Source organism: Diadema antillarum, unplaced genomic scaffold (assembly GCF_040938485.1).
Source record: "Diadema antillarum isolate AM-2024a unplaced genomic scaffold, OU_Dant_1.0 seq00000900_RagTag, whole genome shotgun sequence".
Taxonomy (NCBI): Eukaryota; Metazoa; Echinodermata; class Echinoidea; order Diadematoida; family Diadematidae; genus Diadema; species Diadema antillarum.
In genome coordinates this window covers 1,399,735-1,413,802 of record NW_027271760.1, presented here as the reverse complement: position 1 = coordinate 1,413,802, position 14,068 = coordinate 1,399,735, and the positions used below count along the sequence as shown (strand labels likewise).

The following is a 14,068-nucleotide window of genomic DNA, read 5'->3' as shown; positions in this document are numbered from 1 at the left end:
ATGAAACATCCCGTATGTACACTCACAATGTCAAGCGAAGAAATGTCAGGAAGAAATGTTCGCCCTCCAAGTCTCCTGATCCCTTCAGCCACGATATATATCATTGCCACATTATTCTCCTTCTCATTCATACATTGCCAAAGTAGCAGGAAATTTTTCCTAAATGCCGGTCGCTCGACTGAATGTATTCCCGAATTTCTCTCGTGAGGCTATTGTCGGACTATCGAACATGTGGATGAGAGCCGTGATGTCGGTCTTGCTGCTGGTCATTGTGGAGAGTTCGAGGTCAACCACAAGAAGTAGCACGGTGCTCCTCACGAGACCCCGCCCTGTTCTCAAGCCGAGCGATCGCGTCCAACCCCTTCCCTTGCTGGAGGATCCGCGGGACTACACCCGACCACAAACACGTGACCTGCTGGAGAGCAAGCTGCGACGAAAGCTGGGCAATGCTCTCAACGAGCGATGGATGTCGATCAACGAACCGACGTCTGAGATCGCAAATGAGGTCGCCGACTCGTCCGGTCAGCGGAACACCTGGCTGCGACGGCAGCTGAACTCATTAAACCTCTCCAGGGACTCCACGATGTTAAATTTGTCCAGTCAGGAGGTGACGTCGTTGGAATCCTGGTTGATGTCGAAAGCGAGCTGCCCCGTGCACCACCGCTGGGTGTACGTCGGGCCTCTCTACTGGCCGCCGTGGGTGAAGCACGGGTCCTGCCCGAAGAAACCGTGTTCGTGGCCGGATGGTATGACGTGTGTGCCAGGAGATAACACCAACATCAGAATGCTTCGATGGCATTGCCGTGGTCGTCAGACATCGACGGTGAGTAACGAGGAGTTGCAGACAAAGGCGGCAGGAGGATCGTCGAGAAACAGACAGTGCAAATGGCTGAAGGTGCCATACGTCATTACTGTTCAGTGCATATGTAGCTGTGTGTAGCCACCGCAAAGGACGATGTTAATAACACCAAATTGAGCAAAAGTATTGTGGACAAACTTGTCCCTTTCCCATTTAGAATATGTCAAAAAATTTACGACATTGTATGTGTTACTATAATGTTGCAGACCAGCATTTAATTATACGGCTTTTACAACTCGCCCAAGTGTAAAGCAACTCTGCTTTGGTTATCCCAGGCCAGCGTTTGTGATGTATGCCATACGGAGCAATTAAGCAGATTATCCGCTCATTGGTTCAGTTATTTCTGACCCATTTGACTTGTCTCGAAGTGTTCAACTAATCTAGGCGTAATTTCTTTCCACGTTTTACTTAGCGTAGCCTCATAGCTCGCTTCAAATTCGCCTAATAAATTTACCCAATGAAACTATGACTGATATTGTAAAATAGTCAAGGAAGGAGATTGGAGAAAAACAGGTGATTTAAACCCCCCCCCCCCCCCATATAGAGGCCTGAATCATATACCAATGTAAATCCCCTGTCAACCGCTCAGTTTATAATGTTATGTCAGCACGTCATTTATTTATACATGAGTTATCTAAGACCATAGATTGTGCTAATGCACAATCCTTGTTAGTCCATTCGAACCATTGTCACGTCAATACAAATAGACGCTCTTCGTGTGCTCTTGTTAAGTTATGCCAAGCTTATTAACAAATCTACCATCTGCTCAACATCTGTTTGGTGAACAAAGCCGAGAATGCTGGGAACATTTGCTGCAAGTAAATTGGGACGTCCTAGAGGACGTCCTAGTCACAAATCAAAGAGAGAAAATTGAGAAACATACTATCAAAAGAAACGAGTCCATTAGTAGTCAATCATTATTCGATATAATTGTGTACGTTTATCTAATGACCTTTTCATATGCCATAGATTATCTTGAATAATTAATGGTACTGAAATTCTGAGTTCAAGTCCAGTCTTTTAACTGAATTGGTGAAGAATATTCTATATTCCTTGACCAGGGTAAAAATGAGGTTCGATAGTATTCTTAAAGGGATGGTACAGTATTGGTGGAGATGAGAATTGGGCTTTTAACTTTTTGCGAGATACCAAGAAAACACTTATGATATAGTACAGAACATACCATTTTAAGAGGAATTCAAAGCTTATTTGATGAAAATCGGGTTTGGAATGACTGAAACATCCAAAAACAAAGTAAAACAAAGCGATAGTAATAAAGTGTGGGTCCCACACTTTATTAGAATCGCTCTTTTTTGGATATCTCGGCCATTTCAAAACCAATTTTCATCTAATAAACGTCGAATTCCTCATAGAATTACATGCTCTTTCATTAAGAGATTTCTCATTATCTCACAAAAAAAAATGTTAGAAACCTGAAATTAGGTCTCAACCAAAACTATATCATCCCTTTAACTTGGCTAACGTGAAATCTTAACCACAAGTTCATTGTGCTGAAAACAATGCTGACAGTGTGACGACGAAGCCGAGTTGTAAAAATTGTTATATGTATACTGTGTTGATTAACTAATGACTCCTCAAAACTGTCATTTGATATTTCGCAAGTACATTGTATATCTTTTTTGTGTAATGTTCACATATCTTTAAGTTTTGTTTATGAAACCCTTTGTAATAATTAATCATTCTCTCCCTCTATGTCTTCCAGAGAGCTTAAAGGTACTGTTTACATTTAGGAACAGTGATTTAAAAAATGTTCAAGATATCACATTTGATGCATAGATTTAGGTCTGTTGTATCACAAAACATCCTACCATGTAAAATTTTTGCAATTAAGCCTAAAATATATATAAGGAGATATCAGTATTCTTCTCATTAAACCATGACTGTAGACGGTTTAATCTGGAAACAGTTTTCTTATAACTATTATTCACATTTTTGTTTATTTAACAATACTTAAGATCGATTACGGATTCAGATTTTTACAGTGGTTGTTTCTATCCCTAACTCACATTTTAGAACTATTTTACAGCACTAATGCTGGGTTTTTGTTTCTTCTGCAAACGGTAAATTATGCCTTTAATGTTGAAGTTCACAAGTTAAAGTCACAACGTTGCATTTCTTAACGAGCATCATGCTATGATTCCGGATGGTGTCCATATAACAATTTTTAATTGATACTTATTCGTCACTACAATCGGCAAAGAGAGAGAGAGAGGGGGTTATGTTCGTTCTTATTCAGTTGCACGAATGTGTTTTCTTATGAAATTAAACATTATGTATAATTATGCTAGTACGTTATTATCCCATTGCAACTTTACATCACAAAACAGTATTTAAGGTTGTGACTTTTAAAAAAAAAAATTACACGGTACTGTATTATATTTGAGTCTCTTTTCAATAATTCTCAGAAATGGATTTGTCAGAATTAGATGACACGACATTAGTTTGCTTTGTTTATACACCAATATAATGTTGCAAGACAATTATCTTTTATATACGGTAATTCGGCCGTCATGATTATAATGTCATGATATATGTCGTCTGCAGTCTCGCACTAAATGACTTGTTTGGTAAACACTTCGCATTATATTATCGTGAGTGAATTGTGTGACATCCACTATACAGTTTATGTTAAGACAGTGTTGGTAGGGACATAACGTTACCATCCATCCTATATGTAAAAGGTCTCTCTAGAAGTTTGACATTCTCATTCTTAATTGCATTACAACCTCACTGCATGCTCACTCCGCCATATCATTCAGATACTCATTAAGTTATTGAACTTTTAAAGGGCGCCTTTGATCAAGTAACTATAGAAAATTAATAGAGATGACTTCGTTCTCTCTTTCTTTTCCATAAAGCGTCATTACCATTAGAAAATGAAACAGATAATGCACAGTACATTAATTGTCAAATAAATAAATTATGACAACCTAAGCACGCTTACCATAGGCAACGATCCGTTGTTGGGATTTCATGCCAATGCCATCCATGGACGTTCCGGGGGGGGGGGGGGGGGGGGGAAGTGGGGGCCCAAAGTGGTGACACCTTATGTATTCCTTTCTATGGTGCAAAAAAGTGCCCCCCCCCCCTGCTCCGCAGGTCCTGCCATCAGCTGTGCACAATGGCCGACGCGATCACCACATCCATCCTTGAGTCAGTGAGTTTTACGCGGTATATGTCAGCTGAAGGGTGCAAAGAAATTTCTAACTCATAAGAGTAGCTTTGAAGAAATATATACCCGATCAAACAAGTTACTTTCTTTACTCCTAAAGAGGAATATCTGAGGGTGTTTCCGTTATTGAAACACAGGAACGGATTTATAGTGAAAATTTTAACCAAAGTAGAACAAAAACTCGGGGGGTCTTTATAATATAATGAAATGTCAATAAATTTTCTACCATATTGTAAGCGGATTACTCAAGAAAACAGTCGTCTAATATTTGTATCCTCGTCTTACATAATCTGCCTTCTTTTTTCCTGAAAAAAAAATATGAATGAATCTTTTCTAGTATATAGCAAGGACACTAAGAGATTTCACAACAATTTGAAAGGCAATTTCTTTTGTTTTTATTCTCTAAAAGGGTCAAGTGTCTGATGATCTTAAGTATAATCTATGTTTTCCCAAAGTCAAGCTGACTTTCTTTAAGAGGATCTTTAATTTCCAAAACAATGATTAGCATGTATCTCAATTTCTGTCCAAAGTGTATCAAAGTATAGTGCTGCCCTTTAATACACGAACAGCTCAGTATGAGGGTATTCCCTGTGTATAACAATGTCACGTAGAACAATTCTGGGTATCACCAGACAGCGATCTTTATTACCCTGAACTTCAGTTTTGCCAGATGTGGGCCCCTAAGTCATGCAACCAGTTGCCTTCTCCTTGTCTCTCTGGCGAGTTGCAGCGGCGACAAGACGAGGTTTTTCATCTAGCTTACAGAGTTCACGACATCAACCTCGGTCTTCGAAGCGTCATGCAAACGATAGAGTGCGACAAATAGAGACATCATTTCGGGCCGACGGAGATCGCGCCAGGGTGGCCCGACTAGGCGGTCTTAATGCAGACGATCATGGCAAGAGGACAGACCGCTGAGAAATTCGGCGGTATGAACTGCGCACGAACCGCGCAACGAACAGACCACACATCTTGTTCTGGCTGCCTTACTCTGTCTCTCTTTCATGTCTTTAACATTATTCTCCAGCCAATAACTGCTTTAGATTGGAAGGCGAGAAAAACGCGAGGGCCGTGTTTCATGTGCCTAATCTGATCAGCTACCACATGTCGAGATCGTAGTCATTTGTGTCGCCTTTTCAGCGAGTCCCATGTTGATTCCAGTCATCCGCGATGGAAGTCCACGTCAACATCATGTCAAGTTGAATTCATATCATTGGAAACGGATTCCATATGAATTAGATGATCATCTCGTCATACACGCACACACACACACAACATACTAACATGAATCATTTCAAGTGTAACGAGCTTTGAATTATTTTTTCTTTAGCTACGATTTACTTAATTTGAGTTCTCCTTTCTGATTTGACTGCAAGGGAAAATCTCTTTTTTTTTCAGAATCAATGCGCTTTTAACTTTTAGGCGACAATGGTACAAACAAGTGAACATGCACATAAGATGAAGGCTTATATTGTTGGTTAATATATAAACAGTTGTATCATCGCAAAGTCAAAAGAGAAAAGTTCCATATGGTTTTGTAAAGTCTTCACGTTGATTGACAACAGAAAAGAACCAGTGAACATAAAATAAAGACACCAAGATGATAATAAGACATGACAGTTATACAGGAATGTGAAACGTGAAAGAATGTATTAATGTATACACAGTTACGATGAAGACGTTGTTTATGAGAGTAGGGCACGGTGCATGAAGCATGTAACTAACTGGGGTTCTTTCTGGTATCAAGTTACGTAGATTGGATTCACGTGTTTGGATATTTATGTTTATAATATAGAAAGGAAAGGGCAAAGGAGACAGCTATGATAGGCATGCCTTGAAGGGAGAAGGAGAAGTTTGCACGAAATAATTATGGTTTCGTGGCCTAATCTCACATTGTAGATCTTTTCAAGGTCAGCCAGAAACACTGAAGCACATCGACAAAACCAACTACAGCATCGAAAATGAAACTGTTTAAATTCATAATCTGTTCTTGTTACCATGAAAATTTGATATCTTTATCACCTTATTGAAATTCACCAGGACATGAAAACATGCATCCATACACACGCACACACACATATATAAATACATATATATATATATATATATATATATATATATATATATGTATATAAACAATATATATATATATATATATATATATATATATATATATATATATATATATAAACAATATATATATATATATATATATATATATATATATATATATATATATAATAATGCACATGAACGTATACAATATGTATACTATAAAATCTAATGGCCGTCAACATGTCCATAATGGACAAAGGCCACTTTTCTGCCTCCTTGAGTGGCTGTCATAACTATGTTATGATATGTATACACAATATATATCATATATATTTGTATATATGACATATAGTTGTGTATTATATCATTTTAATAAATTACATCAGACCATATTCAATGTAATTTTGCAAAGAGATAAATACATACATACGGATGTCCCCTCCCCCCCCCCCCCCCCACAAAAAAGAAAAGACAAGAAATATATATATATATATATATATATATATATATATATATATATATATATATATTAATATAATTAATATATATACATATTAGGCCTAGGGAAATGAAATACATTCCTTGGCTCTTTTCACGTCATGTAAGGAGGCGTTCATTCATTGTACACACAGTCTTAAATGTGTGTAGCGCCACCATGCGTTCGCTGTCGCGAAGCGATAATGTACTCAATGGGAGGAATGATAGAGGTGTAGATTTATTTCTATAGGGAAATCTGAATGCTGAGAAAGTTTCGATTCTTTGTCTTCGTTAATGACTCGTTGATAATATTTGATTTCAGTCAACTCGTTTGTACTTGACGGGCGATAAGGCACCATCGATATATACCAGAAGTGTGATGACCGAATGCATGATTTCAATTTCAATTTCACTTCAGATACATTTATTGCAGTCAGATCAATTACAAATACAGGGATACATTCGCATGGAACAAGACAGCTATGCAGTGATCTGATAATGAGCGTATGTCCAAAGAATTTACACAAACAGGTAACTTCTGTTGGGATGCTCTAATATAACTGTACAAGAATTAAATCTACATACAAGCACACACATATAAACAAAAAGAAAAATTGAAAAGGAAAAAATAAGCAAGGAACATGTTCACATTCTTCCCAACTTAAAAAAAAAAATCAATAAATAATGTAAATCTATGTCCGTTTATCTACCCTGGATCAAACAATTCTAGCAATTCTTACTTTCTACAGTGCATTGCTAACAGGTAGATGAATTTCTGAAATCTACTATTAAATACATTCATACATGAGACAGTACATGGTAACATGCAAGAGTGGCAAGTTCCACAGTTTGGCAAGTTCCACAGTTTGATTGATGAAATATAGTGGAAAAGTGCGATAGTTAACAAACAAAACGAAAATGAAACATTTTTACCACAAACATATGGGATAGCGTTACAGGTTTGGCTGGTGTCATATCGCCCTGGCAAGAAGATCCGAATTGTATGTATAGTTGCCCTTTTGAACACGTCATGGCAGTTACTGCCCATTCCGTATGCATAAGCCAACCACCACCACCGCTAACCACCACCCTGTGTTTGTGTGTAAAAGACATATTCTTAAAGGACAAGTTCACCTTTGTATACATGTGGATTGAAATAATGCAGCAATATTAGTAAAAACATCAATAGAGTTTTTCGGAAAATCTGACAATCCATTCAAAAGTTATGAATTTTTAAAGTTTCTGTGCCGCCATCGCTGGAAGAGAAGACTACTACAGTTTGTGACGTCACATGCGTATACGACGATATAAAGAAAAAAATGTAAAGCAAATTCAACACATTTTCACTTTTCTCGCATAATAAGAGAGCACTAAACTTGTCTCTTTCAGAAGGCAGGGGGAAAAACATTACCCTAAAAATGCGTCAGGAACGAGTCGAGGGAATATGCACTTAAAAAAAAAAAAAAAACCTCAGAAATTTCGTAGAATTCTCTTTACATTTTCCTTATATCGTTCTTCGCACGTGACAGCATAAACTGTGGTAGTTTTCTCATCCAGCAGCGACTGCACAAAAACTCTACGAATTGAATTAATTGAACGCATTGTCCTATTTTCGTCAAGCTTACACTGATGTGCTCTACTGATATTGCTGCATTACTTCAATCCACATGAATTTGTCCTTTAATAATTTGATGGATGCTATTAACAAAACCCCTCCCTTTACCTGTTCAGACGTGTGTGACGGTAATTTGAGGTCGTCAGGTACTCTCGAAATTCTTCCACTTTGGGTTCATTTCAGGTGAAGTTACGCCACAACAAAATATGAGTTTCGTAAGTATACCGCAGCCCATGACGTCATAGACTCATCGAGTCATAGTATGCTTATTATTTAGTTCAAACTATGAACGCTAAATAGGAGAGACATTTCCACATTGTAGCAGTTACGGCTGGTTATAAAATTCAAAGAAATGGGCAGTAGGGGGTAAGATTTATAGCATATAAGAAAACACGAAGTGATAAAACGAAATTCCAGACACATAAACTTGTTTGTTTATGTTTCATAATTGCAAATTTTTAGTCGAGTCACTATTCACAAAGGAAACAATAGTTACGTTCTCTAACAATACGTTGTACTTCCATAGCTTTCAAACTTTGTCTCATAACCCAGTGTGATTTCTGTGACACAAAGTGAAGTTTTGTGCTGTTTGTTTTCTCTGGTACTGTTGGAACAGACATCGCAAAACATCCAGTCATGAACGTGGTGTTACAAATAAGCCGTGGTCAAAGGTGAAACTCGAGGATTTGATAATATTCAAGATTCAAGATTCAAGATAATTTATTGTCCTGTATAAAATATACATGAAATTTGTTTTCGGACATACATAAAGATAAAGGTGCATAAATGAAGAATATGAATAATGAAATAACTTAACATGAGTTTTATACCATACATACATAAAATACATACATTTAATACAAAAATTTTTTTAAAATATTGCATTGAAATTACAAGAAAGAGGGAAGAGAAAGGCTAGGAGGACAGGAGAAAAATAAGCGTATATCAGATAGAGTATGCATTTTTTTTTTCCTTCGCCCCATCGCCCCACCCAGGCACTTCCATATGCCGGAGCACTCCTCCAGTTGAGACTTTAACACATGTTCGACACACCACCACTACCCCTACTACCACTACTACATACTACCACTACCACTACTATATGATCACACTTCCTCTCAAGTACATACCTCCAAGTTTTCATATAACACGGTAATTTGTGAAGTTTGGAGCTAGTTCCATGGTTTTAGCATGGACCTACCGTAATTTAAGGTCCTGTTTACCTTTGGGAGCAGTGATTTAAAAATATTCAATTAGATATCACATTTGATACATATTTGTAGGTCTGTTGTATCACAAGACATCTAGCTATCATATGAAACTTTTGCAATAAAGCCTAAAATATAAGGAGATATCAGTATTTTTTTTCAATGAACCATAACTGTAGACAGTTTAGTCAGGAAACTTTTTATCATAACTATTGTTCACATTTTATGTATTCAACAATGCTTAAATCAATTATACGGATTCAAATTATGACAGTGGTTGTTTCTATCCCTAACTCACATTTTAGAACTATTTCAAAGCACTAAAGCTGGGTTTTTGTTTTATCTGCAAAAGGTAAATCATTCCTTTAATCTCCATGGTTTCACCAGGAAGGTGGAAAAGCTCTTTCCACCAGCTTGGTTTCAGTAAGCCCTGTATCTTGACAGTGGGACAATGGTGCATATTTCGTGGTGTCTATAACGTGTGATGAAATCTGATTATTGAGACATCGAGATCGCATCTTAGCACCCCAGCAATGATAGATAGTTAGATTGATTGATTGACTGATAAATATAATGTTAAAGTTATGTTTCGTCATAACTGATAAACGAAATGAATAAGTCTTTGTGAATCATCAAGTGACGCAAATTTCTGTCAGAATGTCGATTAGATTCCCTTCTTCATTATGATTGTACACTGTAATCCTTTCGCACAATGCATCTTTTTTTCTTTGTTTTGTTTTGTGTGTGTGTGTGTGTGTCTGCGTGTGTAACTGCGTATGTGCTTTTCTTTACTTCTATTTATGCCGCGTAGTAAATTCCTCAATGCTTATGGTTTGTTATTCCGCAACACACATATTTCCCATAATAATACATACCTATAGCTGTTCGTTAATCCGTACATTAAATGTGGCGTTACTAGTAGTCCCATGTTTCGTTAATCCGAAAATGAAGTAATACCCTTTAATGTTCTGCAGGTTCGTCAATGCGATAATGAAATACGGTTCGTTATCCCGAACGTTGTTTGATCTGAAACTGAAAATAAGGTGCGTATGATAACTAGCAAACCTGCGGAATTACGAAACTTAATTTGGATTTCTGTTGGAGGACCCAAACCAGGGACCTCGGGATTAAAATTCAGTGGTTTTTCACTGATCGGGAGCCACAACTTAAGAGACTGTACAATAATATCTTTGACCACAGCAAAAATTGGCATTACCACGCATCTGCCATTGTGCTGCGGTTTATACTTGCCATAAATGTCTTTCCAAATTGTTTTGATGATTATGTTCGTTAATCATCACTGGGAGGATTAAGAGGAGATAAAAGTCTCTAGTAAGGGACTTCCGGCTGAAAAGAAAGAAAGAAAAAATCTGGCATGAAACCAAGTACAGTTAAAATAAATGCAGCTGAGTCGTGATCGCAGCAATTGTGAGTACAAAATTACTCCATGACCTATATACCCGGCGCAGTCATCACTAGTGATGATACTTGTAACTGAAACACAAAGCAAAATGAAGTTTTAGTTCAACATTAACAACTCAATTCAATTCATTTCAGTTCAATTCAATTCAATTCAATTCAATTCTATTCAGTTCAATTCAATTCAATTCAATTTAATAGTTTATCTATTTACATCAAGAAAAGAATACATGACACAAAACGGTACATATGTATGCGTCAATTCGACTTTCATCCACTTGGGAAGGACAGATGATTAAACAGCTGTAGCTCCATGCATGGTGACAACATGTTTGTAATGATGATAATGGTGATGATGATGATGATGATGATAATAATAATAATAATAATAATAATAATAATAATAATAATAATAATAATAATAATAATGATAATAATAATAATAATAATAATAATAATAATGATAATAATAATAATTATAATAATAATAATAATAATAATAATAATAATAATAATGATAATAATAATAATTATACTAATTATAATAATAATAAGGTCTTATTTACCCAGGGTAGCCTCTTCAGTGTTGCCACTGCTCTACCAGAGGGCCCTGCTATTATTATAATTATCCTAGCGTTGCCAGGTACCTATTCATACACCTGGGTCGAGAGGGACACAGTGTGGGTAAAAACATCTTGTCCAAGGACGTAAGCACCGTGGGCGGGATTCGAACTCGGGTCCTCCGATCGGGAGTCCGGAGTCTTATCCACTATGCCATAGCGCCCCCGTGTTCATTTTATGTTCGTCATTTGCCTTCTGAGTCGTTGAGTGTCTTCAGCATTTTCCAGTCTGTATGATTGATATTGTAGCAGCATTTGCTTGGTAAATGAGTTCATAGTAAAGAAAGTTTCTTCCAATGTACTGTGCAACGTGACGTTCGCCAGGCTAGTTTTCAGGGCTAAGCCTCGTGGTTGGTCTGTTATTGCGATTTTCAGGTTTTCATATAAACATGCCTCATCGTTTTCCAATCCAATTCAATTTTATTTGTCTTCAATCAAACAGTACAACAATTGGGCTTTATTCAAATAAAAGTGACAAGGGAACATTGGAAAAGAACATCTTCTGAGTAGAGGTCCCTCTGACAAAGGGGAAAACATTTCATTTTCTTCTTGAAGACCAGTGGTCAGTTACGGTAACCACAAATCATTATGATCTGAAATAATCGACCTTTGCTCACACACTTAAGACAACGCAAACAGCACAGCACACTGAATGACCACATGGGTTTGTGTACTTGTCCCGTAGAGTACCAAGGACGGTCCATCCACTCCCAACGAGAAGACAAATACACTCACGGGAGACCCCACGTGAGGATATCAATAAATTAGTCTGTAGATCAGCTAATTTCCTAGCATGCATATCCATGGTTGAGGAAACTTTTAAGCGACTGAAATTGCATTGAATTGAATCACTGAAACTGCACTGGTCTTCGGTATATTTTTTTCAATACACAAAATATATGGGACAAAAAGTATAACAGTAGACTACGTACACACATTTTATTCCTTTATTGTGACCCTAAAACCCCACCATCAAGAATCAAGAAGTTACCACTAGATGAAAAAATAAGAAATAGTTCCCCCAAAATGCCACCGTTTTATTCCTCGGCCTTTTCACCTTTTCGGGTCATATTCTTCTCCACTTTTTGGACAATAAAGAGGTATAAAAATGATGGTATATCACAGCTCGCTTTCTCAGATCCCAAAAAGTTGAGAGAAGGAGAAGAATTATCTTGGGCCCCATTTCATAAAGGGTTGATATGATGACAACTCTTGCTGAAATGGCAATTGTCATGGTGATGAAAAAAAAAAAAGAATCAAGCTTCCTGATTGGCCGTTGCTATGGGAAGTTGCCACACCAGCAAGAGTTGCAATCCTAAGCTATCATCTTTTTATGAAACGGGGCCCTGGTCTTCTAAGTCACCTGTTGGCGGCACTATGAGCTTCCATACAGTGTACTACAAAACATTAGTCTTGCGTAACGAAATCAAACAGTTAGAGACTATCAAACTCATGCAGTGACGCACGAACTCTTTAAAGTCTGTGCATTTTATTGAGAATGTGGTCATGTGAGATCTGAAAAGACCGCAATTGTGTTGGCTTTCCAATATAAAGCATCGATGACCGAACTACTTATGACAAGTTTGGTAGATTCACGTTTCAGTCCACGCTGACGACAGCACACTCTGTATAGTTTCCGACCCGTTCCGCTAGAACGGACAAACTTAATATATCGAAAAATGCCAATAATTTGTAGTTATGAAATTCGTCACGTGAGCGTTTGTAAACACTGAACTTGAACTTTGAGTCTACTTTCTGATTTATGCAACTATAGTGAATATAAACCGCGCGAAAAAGGAATTTGCTCCAGATCCGAGCTGTCGTCTGCTGCTTTGTAACTTACGGTACGCGTACTGCACCAAAGACTCACTGAAACTCCAGTACCATTCTCGTATCTTATACACCTTCCTCTGGAAACGGTCTGTCAACTTTCAATAGCCTTCTACTGGTAAGTGACCTAAGGCATGATATATTCATGCTCAATCTTTGTTTGTTTGTTTGTTTTTCTTTTCTAATCATACTTCATAAATTCATTATGGATACATTGATTCATCCGACGTTTTGCATTTCTCAACTTGTAGCCTATTTTTATGTACGTGTCAGCTTGAGTAGCATGGCTCTTTATAAACTTTCAGGAAAGTGAATTTATTTGCTTTAAATGTCTCTCTGGCTCCACAACTATTTGCTACTGAACTTCATGATTGCAGAATTTTGTTGAATTTCATTCGTATGTTAAGTTACATCACTCGCCAAAACATTCTTCTACATGCACCTTTAAGTGTTAGAGGCAGCACCGTCTTCGTTCAGTGAAACCCTTTTTTTTCATTCTTATAGATATTAATCAGAGCGTGCAGTATACTGATACATGAAGGGTCATATTCATTTATCAATAGCGGGCTCTATATCTGCGACGCGAACGCTAAGACGACGCATCCGTTGGACAACGCGGAAACAGCTGTGTCACGCACGTGCAGAACACTTTTCTTGTGCCTATTTAGCGTTGTCTTTGCGTTCGCGTTGCAGATCTAAAGCTCGCTATTGTCATGTTAAGACTGACCTCATATTAACAGTGGTTCAGAAATTATTCACAAAGATGTCTGTTATCATGAAACTTGAGCTCAA

At 37.4% G+C, this 14,068-nt stretch overlaps 1 protein-coding gene across 1 annotated transcript; it reads left to right on the top strand.

Annotated features, from left to right (window-relative positions):
* Positions 1-229: 229 nt before the first annotated feature.
* Positions 230-12,197, top strand: LOC139741061 (noggin-1-like). The gene is made up of 2 exons (XM_071651648.1): positions 230-895; positions 12,132-12,197. Exons 1-2 carry the CDS (start codon positions 230-232, stop codon positions 12,195-12,197), a joined length of 732 nt encoding a protein of 243 aa, XP_071507749.1.
* Positions 12,198-14,068: the final 1,871 nt, after the last annotated feature.